At 50.6% G+C, this 27,527-nt stretch overlaps 1 protein-coding gene across 1 annotated transcript in view; it reads right to left on the bottom strand.

Moving 5' to 3' along the window:
- The window catches only part of ddx52 (DEAD (Asp-Glu-Ala-Asp) box polypeptide 52), a 37,441-nt gene extending 11,938 nt beyond the window's left edge, over nucleotides 1-25,503 (bottom strand). The window contains exons 1-9 of the mRNA XM_042311385.1: nucleotides 25,358-25,503; nucleotides 24,765-24,966; nucleotides 23,331-23,458; nucleotides 23,054-23,239; nucleotides 22,350-22,493; nucleotides 13,829-13,940; nucleotides 13,626-13,692; nucleotides 11,582-11,785; nucleotides 9,697-9,787 (exon numbers count right to left, since the gene is read on the bottom strand). Coding sequence (XP_042167319.1) covers nucleotides 9,697-9,787; nucleotides 11,582-11,785; nucleotides 13,626-13,692; nucleotides 13,829-13,940; nucleotides 22,350-22,493; nucleotides 23,054-23,239; nucleotides 23,331-23,458; nucleotides 24,765-24,966; nucleotides 25,358-25,444 — 1,221 coding nt within the window. The 5' untranslated portion in view covers nucleotides 25,445-25,503. The remainder of the gene's footprint in view (nucleotides 1-9,696; nucleotides 9,788-11,581; nucleotides 11,786-13,625; nucleotides 13,693-13,828; nucleotides 13,941-22,349; nucleotides 22,494-23,053; nucleotides 23,240-23,330; nucleotides 23,459-24,764; nucleotides 24,967-25,357) is intronic.
- Nucleotides 25,504-27,527: the final 2,024 nt, after the last annotated feature.

Consider the following 27,527-nt stretch of genomic DNA (forward strand, 5'->3'; position numbering starts at 1 on the left):
GTACCAGGCTATACACACACACACGGTACCAGGCTATATACACACACACATGGTACCAGGCTATACACACACACACACACACACATGGTACCAGGCTATATACACACACACACACGGTACCAGGCTACACACACACACACACACACACACACACACACACACACACACACACACGGTACCAGGCTATATACACACACACGGTACCAGGCTATATACACACACACACACACACGGTACCAGGCTATATACACACACACACAGTACCAGGCTATATACACACACACACACAGTACCAGGCTATATACACACACACACACATGGTACCAGGCTATATACACACACACACGGTACCAGGCTATATACACACACACACACGGTACCAGGCTATATACACACACACACACACACACACACACACACACATGGTACCAGGCTATATACACACACACACACACACACACACACACACGGTACCAGGCTATATACACACACACGGTACCAGGCTATATACACACACATGGTACCAGGCTATATACACATGGTACCAGGCTATATACACACACACACACACACACACACACACACACACACACACACGGTACCAGGCTATATACACACACACACACACACACACACACACACACACACGGTACCAGGCTATATACACACACATGGTACCAGGCTATATACACATGGTACCAGGCTATATACACATGGTACCAGGCTATATACACAGGGTACCAGTACTGAGTCGATGTGCAGGGGGTGCTGGGTAATAACATGGTACCAGTACTGAGTCAATGTGCAGGGGGTGCTGGGTAATTACCAGAGTTAGAAAGAGGACTCTCTATGTTTTAACAGACAGGGCCAGAGGGCTAAAAACACTTTGAAGTACAGGAAGTCAACAGGGTGGGACTTCTTAAACCATTTTGAAGTACAGGAAGTCAGCAGGGTGGGACTTCCTAAACCATTTTGAAGTACAGGAAGTCAGCAGGGTGGGACTTCCTAAACCATTTTGAAGTACAGGAAGTCAGCAGGGTGGGACTTCCTAAACCATTTTGAAGTACAGGAAGTCAGCAGGGTGGGACTTCCTAAACCATTTTGAAGTACAGGAAGTCAACAGGGTGGGACTTCCTAAACCATTTTGAAGTACAGGAAGTCGGCAGGGTGGAACATCCTATGGGTTAAGAAGGAATGATCACATGAATCCATCCAGGTCATGAGGAGGGATCAGCCAATGAATTAGATGGTTTATCTTCCGTGACGCACGCACATCGACGTGACCGGAAGATGTGGGTTGTTATGATTCTGAGCGGTCAGATAGCAACAATAACAAGAAAACTACCTTGTGAGGAATCGTAGGTGGCTCGTTTAAGCTTGTTGTATCTTGTTCTTGAAACCATGTCTTGTGTTGACTGATGTCATGTCTACGCCAATATGGCTCAAATCCGCTAGCTAATCAACAACTGTAACGATGTATTTGAGAGATAACAAGAGATCATTGTGCAAATGTATTTATGTTTTCAATGAACATCTGGAGAGGATATATTGTTTACATGTTGTCTAAGCCAGGGGTCCTCAACCTTCTCTTTCACAGGGACGAGAGTCTTCACAGATCCACCTGAATACCCCAGAGGGTCCGGATCCAGACCTCTAACCACCTGTACCTGAATACCCCAGAGGGTCCGGATCCAGAACTCTAACCACCTGTACCTGAATACCCCAGAGGGTCCGGATCCAGAACTCTAACCACCTGTACCTGAATACCCCAGAGGGTCCGGATCCAGAACTCTAACCACCTGTACCTGAATACCCCAGAGGGTCCGGATCCAGAACTCTAACCACCTGTACCTGAATACCCCAGAGGGTCCGGATCCAGAACTCTAACCACCTGTACCTGAATACCCCAGAGGGTCCGGATCCAGAACTCTAACCACCTGTACCTGAATACCCCAGAGGGTCCGGATCCAGAACTCTAACCACCTGTACCTGAATACCCCAGAGGGTCCGGATCCAGAACTCTAACCACCTGTACCTGAATACCCCAGAGGGTCCGGATCCAGAACTCTAACCACCTGTACCTGAATACCCCAGAGGGTCCGGATCCAGAACTCTAACCACCTGTACCTGAATACCCCAGAGGGTCCGGATCCAGAACTCTAACCACCTGTACCTGAATACCCCAGAGGGTCCGGATCCAGAACTCTAACCACCTGTACCTGAATACCCCAGAGGGTCCGGATCCAGAACTCTAACCACCTGTACCTGAATACCCCAGAGGGTCCGGATCCAGAACTCTAACCATCTGTACCTGAATACCCCAGAGGGTCCGGATCCAGAACTCTAACCACCTGTACCTGAATACCCCAGAGGGTCCGGATCCAGAACTCTAACCATCTGTACCTGAATACCCCAGAGGGTCCGGATCCAGAACTCTAACCACCTGTACCTGAATACCCCAGAGGGTCCGGATCCAGAACTCTAACCATCTGTACCTGAATACCCCAGAGGGTCCGGATCCAGAACTCTAACCACCTGTACCTGAATACCCCAGAGGGTCCGGATCCAGAACTCTAACCACCTGTACCTGAATACCCCAGAGGGTCTGGATCCAGAACTCTAACCACCTGTACCTGAATACCCCAGAGGGTCTGGATCTAGAACTCTAACCATCTGTACCTGATTACCACATTGGCATTGAGGTGTATGACAAAACTGCACATTTTAGAGTGGTCTTTTATTGTCCCCAGCACAAGGTCCACCTGTGTAATGACCATGCTGTTTAATCCCTTTCTTGATATGCCACACCTGTCAGGTGGATGGATCATCTTGGAAAAGGAGAAATGCTCAGTAACAGGGATGTAAACACATTGGTGCACAACGGTTGAGAGAAAGCCTTTTGTGGATCTGTAAAATGTCTGGGATCTGTTCAGTGCATTTTCACAGACCCCTGGTTGAAAACTCCTCGTCTAAACCAACCAAGCCTGTTTTGCCACATAGTTGTCCACGTGTCAGTGTTCTTGCAAAACAACCAACCCCTCTATACTCCTGATCCAAATGTAATAATTGCAGATGGCAGTATATCACCAACCTTGGCTGTTTAAACACACTCCAATACAATTTTGGAAATTGGAAACTGTACCTACCATTTAAACCTGGTTATGACATTTACGAAATGTAATGCATATGGAAAGTTTTAGCTCCTATATTCTACAAAATATGGCAGCCGATACTGGATACACAGTCGAACAGAGACTAAACCCCTTCTGGTGTTGAACTACGACTTCCCTACCGATACATCCCCTGCATCAGTTAGTCCTCCATTTCACTACCCCTTCTGGTGCTGAGCGACCAATACATCAGTTAGTCCTACATATCACTACCCCTTCTGGTGCTGAACGACCAATACATCCCCTGATTCGGTTAGTCCTCCATATCACTACCCCTTCTGGTGCTGAACGATCAATACATCCCCTGCATCGGTTAGTCCTCCATATCACTACCCCTTCTGGTGCTGAACGACCAATACATCCCCTGCATCGGTTAGTCCTCTATTTCACTACCCCTTCTGGTGCTGAACTACAATTACATCCCCTGCATCGGTTCGTCCTCCATATCACTACCCCTTCTGGTGCTGAACGACCAATACATCCCCTGCATCGGTTAGTCCTCCATATCACTACCCCTTCTGGTGCTGAACGACCAATACATCCCCTGCACCAGTTAGTCCTCCATATCACTACCCCTTCTGGTGCTGAACTACCAGTACATCAGTTAGTCCTCCATATCACTACCCCTTCTGGTGCTGAACTACCAATACATCCCCTGCATCAGTTAGTCCTCCATATCACTACCCCATCTGGTACTGAACGACCAATACATCCCCTGCATCGGTTAGTCCTCCATATCACTACCCCTTCTGGTGCTGAACGACCAATACATCCCCTGCATCGGTTAGTCCTCCATATCACTACCCCTTCTGGTGCTGAACGACCAATACATCCCCTGCACCAGTTAGTCCTCCATATCACTACCCCTTCTGGTGCTGAACTACCAGTACATCAGTTAGTCCTCCATATCACTACCCCTTCTGGTGCTGAACTACCAATACATCCCCTGCATCAGTTAGTCCTCCATATCACTACCCCATCTGGTGCTGAACGACCAATACATCCCCTGCATCAGTTAGTCCTCCATATCACTACCCCTTCTGGTGCTGAACTACCAGTACATCAGTTAGTCCTCCATATCACTACCCCTTCTGGTGCTGAACGACCAATACATCCCCTGCATCGGTTAGTCCTCCATATCACTACCCCTTCTGGTGCTGAACGACCAATACATCCCCTGCACCAGTTAGTCCTCCATATCACTACCCCTTCTGGTGCTGAACGACCAATACATCCCCTGCACCAGTTAGTCCTCCATATCACTACCCCTTCTGGTGCTGAACGACCAATACATCCCCTGCATCGGTTAGTCCTCCATATCACTACCCCTTCTGGTGCTGAACGACCAATACATCCCCTGCACCAGTTAGTCCTCCATATCACTACCCCTTCTGGTGCTGAACGACCAATACATCCCCTGCATCGGTTAGTCCTCCATATCACTACCCCTTCTGGTGCTGAACGACCAATACATCCCCTGCACCAGTTAGTCCTCCATATCACTACCCCTTCTGGTGCTGAACTACCAGTACATCAGTTAGTCCTCCATATCACTACCCCTTCTGGTGCTGAACTACCAATACATCCCCTGCATCAGTTAGTCCTCCATATCACTACCCCTTCTGGTGCTGAACTACCAATACATCCCCTGCATCAGTTAGTCCTCCATATCACTACCCCTTCTGGTGCTGAACTACCAATACATCCCCTGCATCAGTTAGTCCTCCATTTCACTACCCCTTCTGGTGCTGAGCGACCAATACATCAGTTAGTCCTCCATATCACTACCCCTTCTGGTGCTGAACGACCAATACATCCCCTGCATCGGTTAGTCCTCCATATCACTACCCCTTCTGGTGCTGAACGACCAATACATCCCCTGCATCGGTTAGTCCTCCATATCACCACCCCTTCTGGTGCTGAACGACCAATACATCCCCTGCATCGGTTAGTCCTCCATATCCCTACCCCTTCTGGTGCTGAACGACCAATACATCCCCTGCATCGGTTAGTCCTCCATATCACTACCCCTTCTGGTGCTGAACGACCAATACATCCCCTGCATCGGTTAGTCCTCCATATCACTACCCCTTCTGGTGCTGAACGACCAATACATCCCCTGCACCAGTTAGTCCTCCATATCACTACCCCTTCTGGTGCTGAACTACCAGTACATCAGTTAGTCCTCCATATCACTACCCCTTCTGGTGCTGAACTACCAATACATCCCCTGCATCAGTTAGTCCTCCATATCACTACCCCTTCTGGTGCTGAACTACCAATACATCCCCTGCATCAGTTAGTCCTCCATATCACTACCCCTTCTGGTGCTGAACTACCAATACATCCCCTGCATCAGTTAGTCCTCCATATCACTACCCCTTCTGGTGCTGAACTACCAATACATCCCCTGCATCAGTTAGTCCTCCATATCACTACCCCTTCTGGTGCTGAACTACCAATACATCCCCTGCATCGGTTAGTCCTCCATATCACTACCCCTTCTGGTGCTGAACGACCAATACATCCCCTGCATCGGTTAGTCCTCCATATCACTACCCCTTCTGGTGCTGAACTACCAATACATCCCCTGCATCAGTTAGTCCTCCATATCACTACCCCTTCTGGTGCAGAACGACCAATACATCCCCTGCATCGGTTAGCCCTCCATATCACTACCCCTTCTGGTGCTGAACTACCAATACAAGAAAACTCTCACTTTAATGCAGGGAAACTTAAATCCGTTTTACCAAAGCTACCAAAGTAGCGTTTTACGCTACTTTTCTGGTTAAGCGCCTCTATCAAAAAGGTACACATGAAGTGACTCTCGTTCTGAGCTATGGTACTTCTTCATTACACAAAGGAAAAACCTCAACCAATTTCTACAAACTGGTGACATCCAGTGGAAGCGGTAGGAACTGCAAGAAAGTCTATTAGAATTCTGGATTCCCCATGAAAACGTATTGAAAAGAACAACTTTTTTTTTTAAATTAAAAAAGATCTGAATGGTTTGTCCTCGGGGTTTCACCTGCTAAATAAGTTATGTTATACTCACAGACATGATTCCAAAAAAATCTAAATGACTACTGACCCATAGCGGTCATGTCTGTAGCCATGAAGTGCATTGAAAGGCTGGTCATGGCTCACATCAACACCATTATCTCAGAAACCCTAGACCCACTCCAATTTGCATACCACCCCAACAGATCCACAGATGATGCAATCTCTATTGCACTCCACACTGCCCTTTCCCACCTGGGCAAAAGGAACACCTATATGAGAATGCTGTTCATTGAATACAGCTCAGCGTTCAACACCATAGTACCCTCAAAGCTCATCAATAAGCTAAGGACCCTAGAACTAAACACCTCCCTCTGCAACTGGATCCTGGACTTCTTTACGGGCCACCCCCAGGTAGTAAGGGTAGGTAACAACGCATCCGTCACGCTGATCCTCAACACAGGGGCCCCTCAGGGGTGCGTGCTCGTTCCCCTCCTGTACTCCCTGTTCACTCATGACTGCATGGCCAGGCACGACTCCAACACGATCATTAAGTTTGCCGATGACAACAGTGGTAGGACTGATCACCGACAACGTCGAGACTTCCTATAGGACGGAGGTCAGAGACCTGGCCATGCGGTGCACGACAACCTCTATCCTCAACGTGCGCAAGACAAAGGAGATGATTGTGGACTACAGGAAAAAGAGGACCGAGCACGCGCCCATTCTCATAGACGAGGCTGCAGTAGAGCAGGTTGAGAGCTTCAAGTTCCTTGGCGTCCACATAAACAACAAACTAGAAGGGTCCAAACACACCAAGACAGTTGTGAAGAAGGCATGACAAAACCTCAGGAATCTGAAAAGATGTGGCATGGGTCCTCAGATCCTCAAAAAGTTCTACAGCTGCACCATCGAGAGCATCCTAACTGGTTGCATCACTGCCTGGTATGGCAACTGCTCAGCCTCCGACTGCAAGGCACTACAGATGGTAGTGCGTACGGCCCAGTACATCACTGGGGCTAAGCTGCCTGCCATCCAGGACCTCTACACCAGGTGGTGTCAGAGGAAGGCCCTACAAATTGTCAAAGACCCCAACCACCTTAGTCATAGACTGTTCTCTCTGCTACCACACGGCAAGCGGTACCGGAGCACCAAGTCTAGGTCCAAGAGGCTTCTAAACAGCCTCTACACCAAACCATAAGACTCCCGAACATCTAATCAAATGGCTACCCAGACTATTGACAATGCCCCCCCCTTTACACCGCTGCTACTCTGCTGTATGAATAGTCACTTTAATAACTCTCCCTACATGTACACATTACCTCAACTAACCGGTGCCCCCGCACATTGACTCTGTACCGGTACCCCCCCCTGTATATAGTCTCGCTATTGTTATTTTACTGCTGCTCTTTAATTACTTGTTAATTTTATTTGTTTTAGTTTTTTTTTAAACTGCATTGTTGGTTAAGAGCTTGTAAGTAAGCATTTCACTGTAAGGTCTACTACACCTGTTGTATTCAGCATTTCACTGTAAGGTCTACTACACCTGTTGTATTCAGCATTTCACTGTGAGGTCTACTACACCTGTTGTATTCAGCATTTCACTGTAAGGTCTACTACACCTGTTGTATTCAGCATTTCACTGTAAGGTCTACTACACCTGTTGTTTTCAGCATTTCACTGTAAGGTCTACTACACCTGTTGTATTCAGTATTTCACTGTAAGGTCTACTACACCTGTTGTATTCAGCATTTCACTAAGGTCTACTACACCTGTTGTATTCAGCATTTCACTGTAAGGTCTACTACACCTGTTGTATTCAGCATTTCACTGTAAGGTCTACTACACCTGTTGTATTCAGCATTTCACTAAGGTCTACTACACCTGTTGTATTCAGCATTTCACTGTGAGGTCTACTACACCTGTTGTATTCAGCATTTCACTGTGAGGTCTACTACACCTGTTGTATTCAGCATTTCACTGTGAGGTCTACTACACCTGTTGTATTAAGCATTTCACTGTAAGGTCTACTACACCTGTTGTATTCATCATTTCACTGTAAGGTCTACTACACCTGTTGTATTCATCATTTCACTGTAAGGTCTACTACACCTGTTGTATTCATCATTTCACTGTAAGGTCTACTACACCTGTTGTATTCAGCATTTCACTGTAAGGTCTACTACACCTGTTGTATTCAGCATTTCACTGTAAGGTCTACTACACCTGTTGTATTCAGCATTTCACTGTAAGGTCTACTACACCTGTTGTATTCAGCATTTCACTGTAAGGTCTACTACACCTGTTGTATTCAGCATTTCACTGTGAGGTCTACTACACCTGTTGTATTCAGCATTTCACTGTAAGGTCTACTACACCTGTTGTATTCAGCATTTCACTGTAAGGTCTACTACACCTGTTGTATTCAGCATTTCACTGTGAGGTCTACTACACCTGTTGTATTCAGCATTTCACTGTAAGGTCTACTACACCTGTTGTATTCAGCATTTCACTGTAAGGTCTACTACACCTGTTGTATTCAGCATTTCACTGTAAGGTCTACTACACCTGTTGTATTCAGCATTTCACTGTAAGGTCTACTACACCTGTTGTATTCAGCATTTCATGAGGTCTACTACACCTGTTGTATTCAGCATTTCACTGAGGTCTACTACACCTGTTGTATTCAGCATTTCACTGTAAGGTCTACTACACCTGTTGATATTCAGCATTTCACTGTAAGGTCTACTACACCTGTTGTATTCAGCATTTCACTGTGAGGTCTACTACACCTGTTGTATTCAGCATTTCACTGTAAGGTCTACTACACCTGTTGTATTCAGCATTTCACTGTAAGGTCTACTACACCTGTTGTATTCAGCATTTCACTGTAAGGTCTACTACACCTGTTGTATTCAGCATTTCACTGTAAGGTCTACTACACCTGTTGTATTCAGCATTTCACTGTAAGGTCTACTACACCTGTTGTATTCAGCATTTCACTGTAAGGTCTACAACACCTGTTGTATTCAGCATTTCACTGTAAGGTCTACTACACCTGTTGTATTCAGCATTTCACTGTAAGGTCTACTACACCTGTTGTATTCAGCATTTCACTGTAAGGTCTACTACACCTGTTGTATTCAGCATTTCACTGTAAGGTCTACTACACCTGTTGTATTCAGCATTTCACTGTAAGGTCTACTACACCTGTTGTATTCAGCATTTCACTGTAAGGTCTACTACACCTGTTGTATTCAGCATTTCACTGTAAGGTCTACTACACCTGTTGTATTCAGCATTTCACTGTGAGGTCTACTACACCTGTTGTATTCAGCATTTCACTGTGAGGTCTACATACACCTGTTGTATTCAGCATTTCACTGTAAGGTCTACTACACCTGTTGTATTCAGCATTTCACTGTGAGGTCTACTACACCTGTTGTATTCAGCATTTCACTGTGAGGTCTACTACACCTGTTGTATTCGACTAATAACATTTGATTAGATTTATTTGGAAAGGTACCTTCTTGATGATGTCCCTCACGGCCAGTAACTTCCCGTTCTCTGTTCCAACAAACAGCAGCTCCTGTTCTACTGTCTCTACTGCAGAGTTCCTGAGAACACACACAATCGTTTTGAAACTCTTATTAGATGGTTCTGAACGAGATTACAGACAGGAGATACAGTTAGAAGGGGTTGAACCCCGGTATACGGTGGGGAGCTTTGTTCATGTGCAGTGTTACCACTCAACCACGGCTCTGCAAAGAGAGGGCAGTTACGGGTAGTGTAGTATAGTAGAACAGGGGACTGTGGGTAGTGTAGTATAGTAGAACAGGGGACTGTGGGTAGTGTTGTAGAACAGGGGACCGTGGGTAGTGTAGTAGAACAGGGGACCGTGGGTAGTGTAGTATAGTAGAACAGGGGACCGTGGGTAGTGTAGTATAGTAGAACAGGGGACTGTGGGTAGTGTAGTGTAGAACAGGGGACCGTGGGTAGTGTAGTATAGTAGAACAGGGGACCGTGGGTAGTGTAGTATAGTAGAACAGGGGACCGTGGGTAGTGTAGTAGTAGAACAGGGGACCGTGGGTAGTGTAGTATAGTAGAACAGGGGACCGTGGGTAGTGTAGTATTGTAGAACAGGGGACCGTGGGTAGTGTAGTATTGTAGAACAGGGGACCGTGGGTAGTGTTGTATTGTAGAACAGGGGACCGTGGGTAGTGTTGTATAGTAGAACAGGGGACCGTGGGTAGTGTAGTATTGTAGAACAGGGGACCGTGGGGTAGTATTGTAGAACAGGGGACCGTGGGTAGTGTAGTATTGTAGAACAGGGGACCGTGGGTAGTGTAGTATTGTAGAACAGGGGACCGTGGGTAGTGTAGTATTGTAGAACAGGGGACCGTGGGTAGTGTAGTATTGTAGAACAGGGGACCGTGGGTAGAACAGGGGAGTGTAGTATTGTAGAACAGGGGACCGTGGGTAGTGGAGTATTGTAGAACAGGGGACCGTGGGTAGTGGAGTATTGTAGAACAGGGGACCGTGGGTAGTGGAGTATTGTAGAACAGGGGACCGTGGGTAGTGTAGTATTGTAGAACAGGGGACCGTGGGTAGTGTAGTATTGTAGAACAGGGGACTGTGGGTAGTGTTGTATTGTAGAACAGGGGACTGTGGGTAGTGTAGTGTAGTGTTGTAGAACAGGGGACCGTGGGTAGTGTAGTATTGTAGAACAGGGGACCGTGGGTAGTGTAGTATTGTAGAACAGGGGACCGTGGGTAGTGTAGTATTGTAGAACAGGGGACCGTGGGTAGTGTAGAACAGGGGGCCGTGGGTAGTGTAGTAGAACAGGGGACTGTGGGTAGTGTAGTATAGTAGAACAGGGGACTGTGGGTAGTGTAGTATTGTAGAACAGGGGACTGTGGGTAGTGTAGTATTGTAGAACAGGGGACTGTGGGTAGTGGAGTATTGTAGAACAGGGGACCGTGGGTAGTGTAGTATTGTAGAACAGGGGACCGTGGGTAGTGTAGTATTGTAGAACAGGGGACTGTGGGTAGTGTTGTATTGTAGAACAGGGGACTGTGGGTAGTGTTGTATTGTAGAACAGGGGACTGTGGGTAGTGTTGTATAGTAGAACAGGGGACTGTGGGTAGTGTTGTATTGTAGAACAGGGGACTGTGGGTAGTGTAGTATTGTAGAACAGGGGACTGTGGGTAGTGTAGTATTGTAGAACAGGGGACTGTGGGTAGTGTAGTATTGTAGAACAGGGGACTGTGGGTAGTGTAGTATTGTAGAACAGGGGACTGTGGGTAGTGTAGTATTGTAGAACAGGGGACTGTGGGTAGTGTAGTATTGTAGAACAGGGGACTGTGGGTAGTGTAGTATTGTAGAACAGGGGACTGTGGGTGGTGGAGTACCTGTGTCCAATGTTGACAGAGACCAGGTTGTCGAGGTTGAGGCGACACCACTGTTCCACGTCTGAAGCACAGGTAGCACTGTAGAGCGCTCGTCTGACCCGCGGAGAGGAACACGCCTGGAACACTGCTGCTAGCTGCTCTCTGAAGCCACTACGACCATCCTCAAACAGCTTATCGCTCTCATCCACCACCAACCATTCCACACTGAGCACACACACACAGTATTAACAAACAAACCCTGCTACGACAGCCCTCAACCAACATATCAGACCCAACAACACAGAAATAACACAGTCTTGTATAACTAACCTTAGGGCTGGGCGGTATACCGTATTTTACTATACACAGATATTGATGCAGGGACCGGTTTGGGTTTTTACTTGACCTTCTATAACGATATTTGAACGTTTGGTTTGTTAAATGTGATACGCTGTGTGTAACGTCCGTTTTTATAGTCGACTTGGGTCGTCTCTCTAAGCCACTTTCCACACAGACCTAGCCCCGCCCCCCTGTCACTCAAGGAGTGCATTTTGATGTTACTTGCCCAGAGACACTTGTGTTCAGTCTGCATGGTCAATCGAGTATCACAGTATGAGTCATAATCCCCATAAAGCCTACTGGTCAAACAGGGAAACGGTTCCATTGTTTTTTCACAAATCATTTTTCATTTTAGATACACTTAAAATAAGGGATATGTTTCTCGTAGGTTTACAAGGAGACTTATCAATATAGTCGGCTGTATTTACTCGCCAAAAATGAAACTGCAATTAGCTGCTAATGTGGCTAATATAAAGAACTACAAATGCCACCATGATCTAGCCGAATCGAGGCAAAGGTAAGAATGTCTGGATTAACTATCTAATGTTAGCTATATGTAGTAATGAATCAAATTGGCTACATTTCTTAAAAAATGTACAATTCTGTGAAAACTTGTGCAAGTTTTAAATTGACAATATGTTAAGACTACACGAAACACAGCCCTTAATTTAAGTGTTTCTAAAATAAATACAAAATGAATGGTGGAAAAACAATGGAACCATTTCCCTGTTTGACCACTAGGTTTTATGGGTATTATGACACCACCACTGTGGGGTTCTATGTAGCACATGCGACAATGTTGTTTCCATTTAGCTTCTTAATATAAATCTAGTAGCGTTCCATAATTACACTATTGGTTTGTTTCTTACATCTGCAAAGTTCTTAGCAAGTTTTCGGGAAAAAAGGGTATCTTCTAAATCAAAGAGGAATAGTTACAGCATAAATATGTTGGCTACATGAAGAAACATTTAATGGAGCCAAAGATTATAGGGTCCCCTAGGAAACACTGACCAACATTTTGGTTCCTACCCTGTCACAATAACTCCTCCCTGGCATTTTCATTCGTTGTCATGTCAAACAACACCGTATTCAAAGTGCCCACTATTATTTATATTCTAACTATAGAATTAGAATAATCCTTCTATTGCCATGATTCCAACAGTTCACCACAGTGTTTTTGCTCTAAATCAATTGCAACATTTGGTTATAAATAAGGCCTAGTATTTGTGGCCAGTCTTATGGCAGTGTGGAAATGATCCCCAGTGCAGGAAACACAGAAATGTATGTAAATGTTTTTGGTTGAATTGAACAGTATAAACAGAAAGGAGAAGGACTCATTGAAATCACCTAGAATGTATGTTGCCACCCTGGGGGTCATTACTCAAAGCACATTAAGGACTTTTTTTTTTTTTAAAACACCGTGATATATTTGGGTCATATCGCCCAGCCCAAACTAACCTTATGGGGTGTCCCATTCAAAATCCTATTTCCCCTAACCACAAAACCTAACCCTAATTCTAACCTTAGCTCCTAACCCTAACCCTAAACAACTTAGAAATAGCGTTTGACCTTGTGAGCCCAGTTGGTCAAATGTTTTGACTTCTGATCTCCACGGGTATAGTTAATAATATGTGTGGATGTGTTTAACACACACAGTATTGACAAACAAAACCTGTTACAATAGCCCTCAACCAACATAGAGCCAACACACACAGAGGGAACTGACCTGCTGAGGTCTATAGCATCCTGCTTCAGGAGGAACACCAGTCTATTGGGGGTACTGATCAGAATATCTAGACAGAGAGGGGAGAGAGAGCGGGTAGGGACAAAAAAAATAGAAAATGAGTGAGGGCTGTTGTGCTGGTCTCGGTCTCATTAGTAAACAGGTCCCAGCGCATTTTACAGATCATTTGAATATTGTCTTTGTACCGGATTTCTTGTGAGAGCTGGGAACGTATTTCCTGGCTGCCATGGAGGCCTTGTCTAGTATGTGAACTCTGAACCCGACGCCCTCCGACAGACGCACCAACTCCCTGTGGGTCTACACAACAACACAACATTGTAACAACATAACACAACATTCTAACACAGCAACACAACATTCTAACACACCATTCTAACACGGCAACACAACATTCTAACAACCCAACAACATTCTAACACAGCAACACAACATTCTAACACACCATTCTAACACGGCAACACAACATTCTAACAACCCAACAACATTCTAACACAGCAACACAACATTCTAACACACCATTCTAACACAGCAACACAACATTCTAACAACCCAACAACATTCTAACACAGCAACACAACATTCTAACAACCCAACAACATTCTAACACAGCAACACAACATTCTAACAACCCAACAACATTCTAACAACCCAACAACATTCTAACACAGCAACACAACATTCTAACACACCATTCTAACACAGCAACACAACATTCTAACAACCCAACAACATTCTTACACAGCAACACAACATTCTAACACAGCAACACAACATTCTAACACAACATTCTAACAACCCAACAACATTCTAACAACACAACATTCAATCAACACAACATTCTAACACAGCATAAGAAAACACATGCAACAATCAAATTGTACTTGTCACATGCTTGGTAAACAACAGGTGTAAACTAACAGTGAAATGTTTACCGACAGGCCCTTCCCAACAATGCAGAGAGAAACATAGAACAATTATAACCCCAGGAATAAAAATACACAACGACTAACGATAAGTTGGCTAAAAACACGGAGTACCAGTACCAAGTGGACATGCAGGGGTATGAGGTACGTACAAATAGGTAGGATAGATAAGACAGTAACAGTAGTATACTGTAGGTAGGGGTAAAGGAGAGGGAGGCCAGAGCCCGTTGTTCCGAGAGAGAGAGAGGGAGGCCAGAGCCCGTTGTGCCGCGCGACAGGGGGGCCAGAGCCCGTTGTGCCGCGCGACAGGGGGGCCAGAGCCCGTTGTGCCGCGCGACAGGGGGCCAGAGCCCGTTGTGCCGCGCGAGCCCAGGGGGCCAGAGCCCGTTGTGCCGATAGAGAGGGCCAGAGCCCGTTGTTCCCGCGACAGGGGCCAGAGCCCGTTGTGCCGCCGCGGGGGCCAGAGCCCGTTGCCGCCCGATAGAGGGGCCAGAGCCCGTTGTGCCGCCCGAGAGGGGGGCCAGAGCCCGTTGTGCCGCCCGATAGAGGGGGCCAGAGCCCGTTGTGCCGCCCGAGAGGGGGGCCAGAGCCCGTTGTGCCGCCCGATAGAGGGGGGCCAGAGCCCGTTGTGCCGCCCGATAGAGGGGGGGCCAGAGCCCGTTGTGCCGCCCGATAGAGGGCCAGAGCCCGTTGTTGCCGCCCGATAGAGGGAGGCCAGAGCCCGTTGTGCCGCCCGATAGAGGGGGCCAGAGCCCGTTGTGCCGCCCGAGAGGGGGGCCAGAGCCCGTTGTGCCGCCCGATAGAGGGAGGCCAGAGCCCGTTGTGCCGCCCGATAGAGAGGGGGCCAGAGCCCGTTGTGCCGCCCGATAGAGGGGGGGCCAGAGCCCGTTGTGCCGCCCGAGAGGGGGGCCAGAGCCCGTTGTGCCGCCCGATAGAGGGGGCCAGAGCCCGTTGTGCCGCCCGATAGAGGGGGGGCCAGAGCCCGTTGTGCCGCCCGATAGAGAGGGGGGCCAGAGCCCGTTGTGCCGCCCGATAGAGAGGGGGCCAGAGCCCGTTGTGCCGCCCGATAGAGGCCAGGGAGGCCAGAGCCCGTTGTGCCGCCCGACAGAGAGGGGGGCCAGAGCCCGTTGTTGCCGCCCGATAGAGGGGGGGCCAGAGCCCGTTGTGCCGCCCAGAGAGGGGGGGCCAGAGCCCGTTGTGCCGCCCGACAGAGAGGGGGCCAGAGCCCGTTGTGCCGCCCGACAGAGGGGGGCCAGAGCCCGTTGTGCCGCCCGATAGAGAGGGGGGCCAGAGCCCGTTGTGCCGCCCGATAGAGAGGGGGGCCAGAGCCCGTTGTGCCGCCCGATAGAGGGGGGCCAGAGCCCGTTGTGCCGCCCGATAGAGGGGGAGGCCAGAGCCCGTTGTGCCGCCCGATAGAGAGGGAGGCCAGAGCCCGTTGTGCCGCCCGATAGAGAGGGGGGCCAGAGCCCGTTGTGCCGCCCGATAGAGGGGGCCAGAGCCCGTTGTGCCGCCCGATAGAGGGGGGCCAGAGCCCGTTGTGCCGCCCGATAGAGGGGGGGGCCAGAGCCCGTTGTGCCGCCCGATAGAGGGGGGGCCAGAGCCCGTTGTGCCGCCCGATAGAGGGGGGCCAGAGCCCGTTGTGCCGCCCGAGAGGGGGGGCCAGAGCCCGTTGTGCCGCCCGATAGAGAGGGGGGCCAGAGCCCGTTGTGCCGCCCGAGAGAGGGAGGCCAGAGCCCGTTGTGCCGCCCGAGAGAGGGGGGCCAGAGCCCGTTGTGCCGCCCGATAGGGGGGGCCAGAGCCCGTTGTGCCGCCCGATAGAGGGGGGCCAGAGCCCGTTGTGCCGCCCGATAGAGGGGGCCAGAGCCCGTTGTGCCCGATAGAGGGGGGGCCAGAGCCCGTTGTGCCGATAGAGGGGGGCCAGAGCCCGTTGTGCCGATAGAGAGGCCAGAGCCCGTTGTGCCGATAGAGGGGGCCAGAGCCCGTTGTGCCGAGAGGGGGGGCCAGAGCCCGTTGTGCCGATAGAGGGGGCCAGAGCCCGTTGTGCCGAGAGAGGGGCCAGAGCCCGTTGTGCCGAGAGGGGGGGCCAGAGCCCGTTGTGCCGATAGAGGGGGCCAGAGCCCGTTGTGCCGAGAGAGAGGCCAGAGCCCGTTGTGCCGATAGAGGGGGCCAGAGCCCGTTGTGCCGATAGAGGGGGGCCAGAGCCCGTTGTGCCGATAGAGGGCCAGAGCCCGTTGTGCCGATAGAGAGGGGGCCAGAGCCCGTTGTGCCGATAGAGAGGGGGCCAGAGCCCGTTGTGCCGATAGAGAGGGGGCCAGAGCCCGTTGTGCCGATAGAGAGGGGGCCAGAGCCCGTTGTGCCGATAGAGAGGGGGCCAGAGCCCGTTGTGCCGATAGAGAGGGGGCCAGAGCCCGTTGTTCCCGATAGAGAGGGGGCCAGAGCCCGTTGTGCCGATAGAGGGGGCCAGAGCCCGTTGTTGCCGATAGAGAGGGGGCCAGAGCCCGTTGTGCCGATAGAGAGGGGGCCAGAGCCCGTTGTGCCGATAGAGAGGGGGCCAGAGCCCGTTGTGCCGATAGAGAGGGCCAGAGCCCGTTGTGCCGATAGAGAGGGGGCCAGAGCCCGTTGTGCCGATAGAGAGGGGGCCAGAGCCCGTTGTGCCGATAGAGAGAGAGCCCGTTGGGCCAGAGCAGAGCCCGTTGAGCCGATAGAGAGGGGGCCAGAGCCCGTTGTGCCGATAGAGAGGGGGCCAGAGCCCGTTGTGCCGATAGAGAGGGGGCCAGAGCCCGTTGTGCCGATAGAGAGAGGGGGCCAGAGCCCGTTGTGCCGATAGAGGGGGCCAGAGCCCGTTGTGCCGATAGAGAGGGGGCCAGAGCCCGTTGTGCCGATAGAGAGGGGGCCAGAGCCCGTTGTGCCGATAGAGAGGGGGCCAGAGCCCGTTGTGCCGATAGAGAGGGGGCCAGAGCCCGTTGTGCCGATAGAGAGGGGAGCCAGAGCCCGTTGCCCGCCGATAGAGAGGGGGCCAGAGCCCGTTGTGCCGATAGAGAGGGGGCCAGAGCCCGTTGTGCCGATAGAGAGGGGGCCAGAGCCCGTTGTGCCGATAGAGAGGGGGCCAGAGCCCGTTGTGCCGATAGAGAGGGGGCCAGAGCCCGTTGTGCCGATAGAGAGGGGGCCAGAGCCCGTTGTGCCGATAGAGAGGGGGCCAGAGCCCGTTGTGCCGATAGAGAGGGGGCCAGAGCCCGTTGTGCCGATAGAGAGGGGGCCAGAGCCCGTTGTGCCGATAGAGAGGGGGCCAGAGCCCGTTGTGCCGATAGAGAGGGGGCCAGAGCCCGTTGTGCCGATAGAGAGGGGGGCCAGAGCCCGTTGTGCCGATAGAGAGGGGGCCAGAGCCCGTTGTGCCGATAGAGAGGGGGGCCAGAGCCCGTTGTGCCGATAGAGAGGGGGCCAGAGCCCGTTGTGCCGATAGAGAGGGGGCCAGAGCCCGTTGTGCCGATAGAGAGGGGGCCAGAGCCCGTTGTGCCGATAGAGAGGGGGCCAGAGCCCGTTGTGCCGATAGAGAGGGGGCCAGAGCCCGTTGTGCCGATAGAGAGGGGGCCAGAGCCCGTTGTGCCGATAGAGAGGGGGCCAGAGCCCGTTGTGCCGATAGAGAGGGGGCCAGAGCCCGTTGTGCCGATAGAGAGGGGGCCAGAGCCCGTTGTGCCGATAGAGAGGGGGCCAGAGCCCGTTGTGCCGATAGAGAGGGGGCCAGAGCCCGTTGTGCCGATAGAGAGGGGGCCAGAGCCCGTTGTGCCGATAGAGAGGGGGCCAGAGCCCGTTGTGCCGATAGAGAGGGGGCCAGAGCCCGTTTGCCGATAGAGAGGGGGCCAGAGCCCGTTGTGCCGATAGAAGAGGGGGCCAGAGCCCGTTGTGCCGATAGAGAGGGGGCCAGAGCCCGTTGTGCCGATAGAGAGGGGGCCAGAGCCCGTTATTGCCGATAGAGAGGGGGCCAGAGCCCGTTGTGCCGATAGAGAGGGGGCCAGAGCCCGTTGTGCCGAGAGAGGGGGCCAGAGCCCGTTGTCCCGATAGGGGGCCAGAGCCCGTTGTTGCCGATAGAGAGAGGGGGCCAGAGCCCATTGAAACCAGAGAGGGGGCCAGAGCCCGTTGTCGATATGCCATAGAAAGGGCCAGAGCCCGTTGTCCGATAGAGAGGGGGCCAGAGCCCGTTATGCCATAGAAGGGGGGCCAGAGCCCGTTGTGCCGATAGAGAGGGGGCCAGAGCCCGTTATTGCCGATAGAGAGGGGGCCAGAGCCCGTTGTGCCGATAGAAGAGAGGGGGCCAGAGCCCGTTTCCGATAGAGAGGGGGGCCAGAGCCCGTTGTGCCGATAGAGAGGGGGGCCAGAGCCCGTTTCCGACAGAGAGGGGGCCAGAGCCCATATGCCGATAGAGAGGGGGCCAGAGCCCGTTGTCCGATAGAGAGGGGGCCAGAGCCCGTTATGCCGATAGAGAGGGGGGCCAGAGCCCGTTGTGCCGATAGAGAGGGGGGCCAGAGCCCGTTGTGCCGATAGAGAGGGGGCCAGAGCCCGTTGTGCCGATAGAGAGGGGGCCAGAGCCCGTTGTGCCGATAGAGAGGGGGGCCAGAGCCCGTTGTGCCGATAGAGAGGGGGCCAGAGCCCGTTGTGCCGATAGAGAGGGGGCCAGAGCCCGTTTGCCGATAGAGAGGATAGAGGGCCAGAGCCCGTTGTGCCGATAGAGAGGGGGCCAGAGCCCGTTGTCCTCAGAGAGGGGGCCAGAGCCCGTTGTTCCCGATAGAGAGGGGGCCAGAGCCCGTTATGCCGATAGAGAGGGGGCCAGAGCCCGTTGTGCCGATAGAGAGGGGGCCAGATGCCGATAGAGAGGGGGCCAGAGCCCGTTGTTGCCGATAGAGAGAGGCCAGATGCCGATTGAGAAGGGCCAGAGCCCGTTGTGCCGATAGAGAGGGGGCCAGAGCCCGTTGTCCCGATAGAGAGGGGGCCAGAGCCCAGCCGATAGAAGGCCAGAGCCCGTTGTGCCGATAGAGAGGGGGCCAGAGCCCGTTGTGCCGATAGAGAGGGGGCCAGAGCCCGTTGTGCCGATAGAGAGGGGGCCAGAGCCCGTTGTGCCGAGAGAGGGGCCAGAGCCCGTTGTGCGATAGAGAGGGGCCAGAGCCCACAGCCGATAGAGAGGGGGCCAGAGCCCGTTGTGCGATAGAGAGGGGGCCAGAGCCCGTTGTCCGATAGAGAGGGGCCAGAGCCCGTTGGCCGAAGAGAGGGGGCCAGAGCCCGTTGTTCCCGATAGAGAGAGGCCAGAGCCCGTTGTGCCGATAGAGAGAGGCCAGAGCCCGTTGTGCCGAGAGCCAGAGCCCGTTGTGCCGGGCCAGAGCCCGTTGTGCCGATAGAGCCAGAGCCCGTTGGGGGGCCAGAGCCCGTTGTGCCGATAGAGAGGGGGCCAGAGCCCGTTGTGCCGATAGAGAGGGGGCCAGAGCCCGTTGTGCCGATAGAGAGGGGGCCAGAGCCCGTTTGCCGATAGAGAGGGGGGCCAGAGCCCGTTGTGCCGATAGAGAGGGGGCCAGAGCCCGTTGTGCCTTAGAGAGAGGGGGCCAGAGCCCGTTGTGCCGATAGAGAGGGGGCCAGAGCCCGTTTGCCGAAAGAGAGGGGGCCAGATTTGATAGAGAGGGGGCCAGAGCCCGTTGTGCCGATAGAGAGGGGGGGCCAGAGCCCGTTGTGCCGACAGAGAGGGGGCCAGAGCCCGTTGTGCCGATAGAGAGGGGGCCAGAGCCCGTTGTGCCGATAGAGAGGGGGCCAGAGCCCGTTGTGCCGATAGAGAGGGGCCAGAGCCCGTTGTGCCGATAGAGAGGGGGCCAGAGCCCGTTGTGCCGATAGAGAGGGGGCCAGAGCCCGTTGTGCCGATAGAGAGGGGGCCAGAGCCCGTTGTCCGATAGAGAGGGGGCCAGAGCCCGTTGTGCCGATAGAGAGGGGGCCAGAGCCCGTTTGCCGATAGAGAGGGGGCCAGAGCCCGTTGTGCCGATAGAGAGGGGGCCAGAGCCCGTTGTGCCGATAGAGAGGGGGCCAGAGCCCGTTGTGCCGATAGAGAGGGGGCCAGAGCCCGTTGTGCCGATAGAGAGGGGGCCAGAGCCCGTTTAGAGAGGGGGGCCAGAGCCCGATGCCGATAGAGAGGGGGCCAGAGCCCGTTGTGCCGATAGAGAGGGGGCCAGAGCCCGTTGTGCCGATAGAGAGGGGGCCAGAGCCCGTTGTGCCGATAGAGAGGGGGCCAGAGCCCGTTGTGCCGATAGAGAGGGGGCCAGAGCCCGTTGTGCCGATAGAGAGGGGGCCAGAGCCCACTTCCTCGTGCCGATAGAGAGGGGGCCAGAGCCCGTTGTGCCGATAGAGAGGGGGGCCAGAGCCCGTTGTGCCGAGAGGGGGCCAGAGCCCGGGCCGATAGAGAGGGGCCAGAGCCCGTTTGCCGATAGAGGGGCCAGAGAAACCAGTAGGGCCAGAGCCTCGTTATGCCATTGAAGGGGGCCAGATTTCAAGGCCAGGCCTTCCTCAGGGGGCCAGAGCCCGTTGTGCCGACAAGAGGGGGCCATGGATTTGTTCCGATAGAGGGGGCCAGAGCCCGATGCCGATAGAAGGGGGCCAGAGCCTTCGTCATATGCCGACCAGAGTGGGCCAGAAAGCCAGTATTTCACAGCCGATAGCCATTGGGGCCAGAGCCCGTTGTGCCGACCAGTAGAGGGGGCCAGAGCCCGATGTGCCCGATAGCCAGAGGGGGGCCAGTATTTCAGCCCGTATGTGGAACCAGATCAGAGAGGGCCAGAGCCCGTTGTGCCGATAGAGTATTTCACTTCCCAGAGCCCATTGAAAGGGGGCCAGACTTCCTCATATGATTGGGGCCAGAGCCCGTTGTGCCGATAGAGAGGGGGGCCAGAGCCCGTTGTGCCGATAGAGAGGGGGGCCAGAGCCCGTTGTGCCGATAGAGAGAGGCCAGAGCCAGTATTTCTCATGTTCTATAATTGTCCAGCAGCCAAAGACACAATACTACTCATATTAACAACCCACAGCAACAACCCACAGCAACAACCCATGCTTGTTGTTGCATCTTCAGATCTTCCGTCTTTCTACATTGGTGAAGGATATTTTCATCTCTTGTCAAATGAAACCCCTGGCATTTGCAGTGCACTTTTGAGAACGGTGTTTTCCGGTAATTTTATAACAATTGCGTTTATAGCCTACTGCCGTGTGCACATCGCTGTGCTTAAGCTAAATGTCATGCTGCATGAATCTCATTGCTTTTAAAAGTTATTTGATATATATAGTGGTTGTATTAGTTTGGGGTCTATCGTTACCACAACTCTCCCTGACTATGTTTGCAATATGTATTTCTCACACAGAAGGACAAGCTGACCAATAGACGAGGTCAACTGTTGTACTCTGATGGATAGTAGATCGACAGTGTTCGTTACTCATCTTGTCGGCTGACGAAAAGTAAAATGTGGACAGTTCTATCATCTTCAATACGCGCCACGGAATTCAATGAGGACGTGTGTTGCCTCCCCCGGTGAGTCCGTCTTCACGCGTAACCTACTTCCAAGCTGCAATGCCTGTGACAAGGACCCGATCAAGTGCCGGCATTGGCTAATAAGAATTGCGATATCTGAGAGAGTCTGGTGAGTGAGAGGTGAGAGGAGCACGGGCGATTGAGAGCAGGAAATTATTATTATACTCACCCCAAGGGCACAACGGCCACAAGACATGGATTTGTTTATGGACCAAACGGTTCTATATGTGTGTGTACCTGGCTGGCCAGTTCCCTGGTGGGAGAGATGACCAGAGCTCTGATGCCGAGGTTAGCAGGCTGTTTCAGGTGTGTCAGGAGAGGGAGACAGAACGCTAGAGTCTTCCCCGAACCTGTCGGAGCACACGCCAACAACTCACGACCCTGGGAGAGGGGTGAGAGAGAGATGCATACAATGATTTTATTTAGGGTTCTATTCTATATATCCACACACTCATCAGTCTGTGTTCCATTCTATACATCCATACACTCATCAGTCTGTGTTCCATTCCAGATATCCACACACTCATCAGTCTGTGTTCCATTCCAGATATCCACACACTCATCAGTCTGTGTTCCATTCTATACATCCATACACTCATCAGTCTGTGTTCCATTCCAGATATCCACACACTCATCAGTCTGTGTTCCATTCTATACATCCATACACTCATCAGTCTGTGTTCCATTCTATACATCCACACACTCATCAGTCTGTGTTCCATTCCAGATATCCACACACTCATCAGTCTGTGTTCCATTCCAGATATCCACACACTCATCAGTCTGTGTTCCATTCCAGATATCCACACACTCATCAGTCTGTGTTCCATTCCAGATATCCACATACTCATCAGTCTGTGTTCCATTCCAGATATCCACATACTCATCAGTCTGTGTTCCATTCTATACATCCATACACTCATCCATCTCTGTGTACTCACATGCATCATCAGGGGTATAGCCTGCATCTGGATGGGAGTGGGTATGGTGAGTCCAGCTGCGGACAGGTTCTGGAGGACGCGTGGGTTCAGGTCGTACTCGGACTGCAGCTCAGAGAAGGTGCACACTGGGTCAGGCACGTCACAGCCATGCACGTTGATACGATGTTGCATACGGACACGGTTCACCTGACAACACACAGAGATGAGATTCAACAGGTAGACAGAGCGAAGAGCTGTGTGTGTGTGTGTGTGTGTGTGTGTGTGTGTGTGTGTGTACCTTCTCTTGGTGGAGGTGTTGGAGTCTCTTCATGGATGTCTTGTCTCTGTCCCTCCCCTCCTTCAAGCCTTTAGACTTCCTGTCTGCAGAGGAGGTCCACAGGATGCCCTCGGTCTCCTCACACGCCACTACAACAAAACGACAGGGACCATCAGAACGCTGAATTAATTCATGGGTCATTTTAAACAACAATAAGCTGCTCCAGTTGATACACACAGAACACACATACACACCGCTGTGGAAAGATGCCCAAAAAGCAACACATGAAGTTTTGGAAATGGCCAAGTCAAAGTCCAGACCTAATCCCAATTGAGATGTTGTGGCAGGACTTGAAACAAGCATTTCAAGCTTGAAAACCCCAAAATGTCACTGAGTTAAAGCATTTCTGCATGGAAGAGTGGGCCAAAATTCCTCCACATTGATGTGAGAGACTTATCAACTACAGGAAGTGTTTCGTTGGAGTCACTGCAGCTAAAGGTGGACTGATCAACTACAGGAAGTGTTTCGTTGGAGTCATTGCAGCTAAAGGTGGACTGATCAACTACAGGAAGTGTTTCGTTGGAGTCACTGCAGCTAAAGGTGGACTGATCAACTACAGGAAGTGTTTCGTTGGAGTCACTGCAGCTGAAGGTGGACTGATCAACTACAGGAAGTGTTTCGTTGGAGTCACTGCAGCTAAAGGTGGACTGATCAACTACAGGAAGTGTTTCGTTGGAGTCACTGCAGCTAAAGGTGGACTGATCAACTACAGGAAGTGTTTCGTTGGAGTCACTGCAGCTGAAGGTGGACTGATCAACTACAGGAAGTGTTTCGTTGGAGTCACTGCAGCTGAAGGTGGACTGATCAACTACAGGAAGTGGTTGGTTAGAGTCATGGCAGCTAAAGGTGGACTGATCAACTACAGGAAGTGTTTCGTTGGAGTCACTGCAGCTAAAGGTGGACTGATCAACTACAGGAAGTGTTTCGTTGGAGTCACTGCAGCTAAAGGTGGACTGATCAACTACAGGAAGTGGTTGGTTAGAGTCATGGCAGCTAAAGGTGGACTGATCAACTACAGGAAGTGTTTCGTTGGAGTCACTGCAGCTAAAGGTGGACTGATCAACTACAGGAAGTGGTTGGTTAGAGTCATGGCAGCTAAAGGTGGACTGATCAACTACAGGAAGTGTTTCGTTGGAGTCACTGCAGCTAAAGGTGGCACAACCAGTTATTGAGTGTAAGTGGACAATTACTTTTACACACAGGGGCATTGGGTGTTACATAACTTTGTTAATTGAATAAGTACACTCTTTTTTTGGAATTTGTAAACACAGGTTATCTTTATCTAATATTAGGTTTTGGTTGAAGATGTTTTAACATTCAGTATCAAAAATAGAGAATCAGAAAGGGGCAAATACTTTTTCACTGCACTGTATAACACAAGCCTCCAAATACTACCTTCAGCCTGAGTATCTTTCTTTTTCTTCTTTGCAGTCTTCTCCTCATCCGGTCGTTTCCTTTTCCCTGCAGCAGCATCTACCTCTCCCTCCTCGTCTTGCTTCTCCTCCGCTCTCTGCTCCTGGTTGCCGTGGGTTGTTCCGGTCCCGAAAAAGTCGATCCCATAGTGGTCAGATACATCTTTCTCTTGAGATCTCACCACCTGGAACGCACACACGTACCATAAATACATATAACTATTGTTAATGACAAGAGTATACTACTAAGACAACTATTAGCAATACCCCAGACCGCTAAATCCTAATGTGATATATGTCCTGATACATCTCACTACAAAACGTTCAGAATAATGTTAGTTAACCAAAACAATCGAAAGTTACATAGATAATATCCTCCGGGACTTCAATTTATGAGAATAAACGAAACATTGAGTTTGAGATGTATTCATTTTAAACCTGAAACTAGCTAACTTAGCTAGACTGTGTCTCTACAGATCGAGGGCAGACACGCTAACGAACCGCTCAAATCTTTGCAGCGTTCAAATACTACTCGCTGAACACGAATAGAGAAATATTGGACATCATCCTCATTACCTTAAATCGTTCGGCATCTTTACCAAACCTCTTGAAATCAAATTTCGCTCCGGCTCCGAGTTTACGAAACAAGTCGAAGGCGTCCATTGAAACAGCGTGGAGACGAGAAAAAAGGCATGACGACTCGATCCCAGTCTAGTTAAACCAACCGGTGATTCGTCGATTGATTATAAAGCCTGGATATGTTTGTGGTTGTACCTCGTGTCCACATGGTGTCGCCATTGTCTCATCAGTGGAATATGGAAACCAAAGTATAACGTATTTCGTTTGCATGGTTACGTTTGGTATTTTCCATGTCTCAAACCGCAGTATTTGTCGTGAGGACGGTACTATTATTGAACAACACTGTGATGTGTTTACGTCCTCTACAGATCCTCTCTAATTAACGAGACAGGAGTTGTGAGTTGAAAGAAAAGGAGTTGACAGGAGTTGAGAGAAAACATTCAGCTAGTGTCATGGAGACAGAATACCTAATAATGATTTAGTTTAAATGTTTTACAATTTACTCAATAAATGACATGTATTTATAAAGACCCTTTTTACATCAGCCGATGTCACAAAGTGCTGTACAGAAACCCAGCCTAAAACCCCAAACAGCAAGCAATGCAGGTGTAGAAGCACGGTGGCTAGGAAAAACTCCCTAGAAAGGCCAAAACCTAGGAAGAAACCTAGAGAGGAACCAGGCTATGTGGGGTGGCCAGTCCTCTTCTGGCTGTGCCGGGTGGAGATTATAACAGAACATGGCCAAGATGTTCAAACGTTCATAGATGACCAGCAGGGTCAAATAATAATAATAATCACAGTGGTTGTAGATGGTGCAACAGGTCAGCACCTCAGGAGTAAATGTCAGTTGGCTTTTCATAGCCGATCATTAAGAGTTAGAGACAGCAGGTGCAGTAGATCATCAAAAAACAGCAGGTCTGGGACAAGTTAGCACATCCGGTGAACAGGTCAGGGTTCCATAGCAGCAGGCAGAACAGTTGAAACTGGAGCAGCAGCACGGCCAGGTGGACTGGGGACAGGCCAAGTAGTCCTGAGGCATGGCTCAGGGCCTCCGGAAGGGGAGGGAGAGGAAGAGGAAGAATACTTCATTCATAGAGGACACCGGAGACAAGGCTGAGTATAGCCCACGAAGATCTCCCCCACGGATATGTGTTCAAATAATTCAAATGGTCCCGTGATGCTACTGTAGTTAAAATGGTACCGTGATGCTACTGTAGTTAAAATGGTCCCGTGATGCTACTGTAGTTAAAATGGTACCGTGATGCTACTGTAGTTAAAAATGGTACCGTGATGCTACTGTAGTTAAATGGTACCGCGATGCTACTGTAGTTAAAAATGGTCCTGTGATGCTACTGTAGTTAAAATGGTACCGTGATGCTACTGTAGTTAAAATGGTCCCGTGATGCTACTGTAGTTAAAATGGTACCGTGATGCTACTGTAGTTAAAAATGGTACCGTGATGCTACTGTAGTTAAATGGTCCCATGATGCTACTGTAGTTAAAATGGTACCGTGATGCTACTGTAGTTAAAATGGTACCGTGATGCTACTGTAGTTAAAATGGTACCGTGATGCTACTGTAGTTAAAAATGGTACCGTGATGCTACTGTAGTTAAAAATGGTACCGTGATGCTACTGTAGTTAAAAATGGTACCGTGATGCTACTGTAGTTAAAAATGGTACCGTGATGCTACTGTAGTTAAAAATGGTACCGTGATGCTACTGTAGTTAAAAATGGTACCGTGATGCTACTGTAGTTAAAAATGGTACCGTGATGCTACTGTAGTTAAAATGGTACCGTGATGCTACTGTAGTTAAAATGGTACCGTGATGCTACTGTGGTTAAAATGGTACCGTGATGCTACTGTGGTTAAAATGGTACCGTGATGCTACTGTGGTTAAAATGGTACCGTGATGCTACTGTGGTTAAAATGGTACCGTGATGCTACTGTGGTTAAAATGGTACCGTGATGCTACTGTGGTTAAAATGGTACCGTGATGCTACTGTGGTTAAAATGGTACCGTGATGCTACTGTGGTTAAAATGGTACCGTGATGCTACTGTGGTTAAAATGGTCCCGTGATGCTACTGTAGTTAAAATGGTACCGTGATGCTACTGTAGTTAAAAATGGTACCGTGATGCTACTGTAGTTAAAATGGTACCGTGA

Source organism: Oncorhynchus tshawytscha, linkage group LG33, assembly GCF_018296145.1.
Source record: "Oncorhynchus tshawytscha isolate Ot180627B linkage group LG33, Otsh_v2.0, whole genome shotgun sequence".
Taxonomy (NCBI): Eukaryota; Metazoa; Chordata; class Actinopteri; order Salmoniformes; family Salmonidae; genus Oncorhynchus; species Oncorhynchus tshawytscha.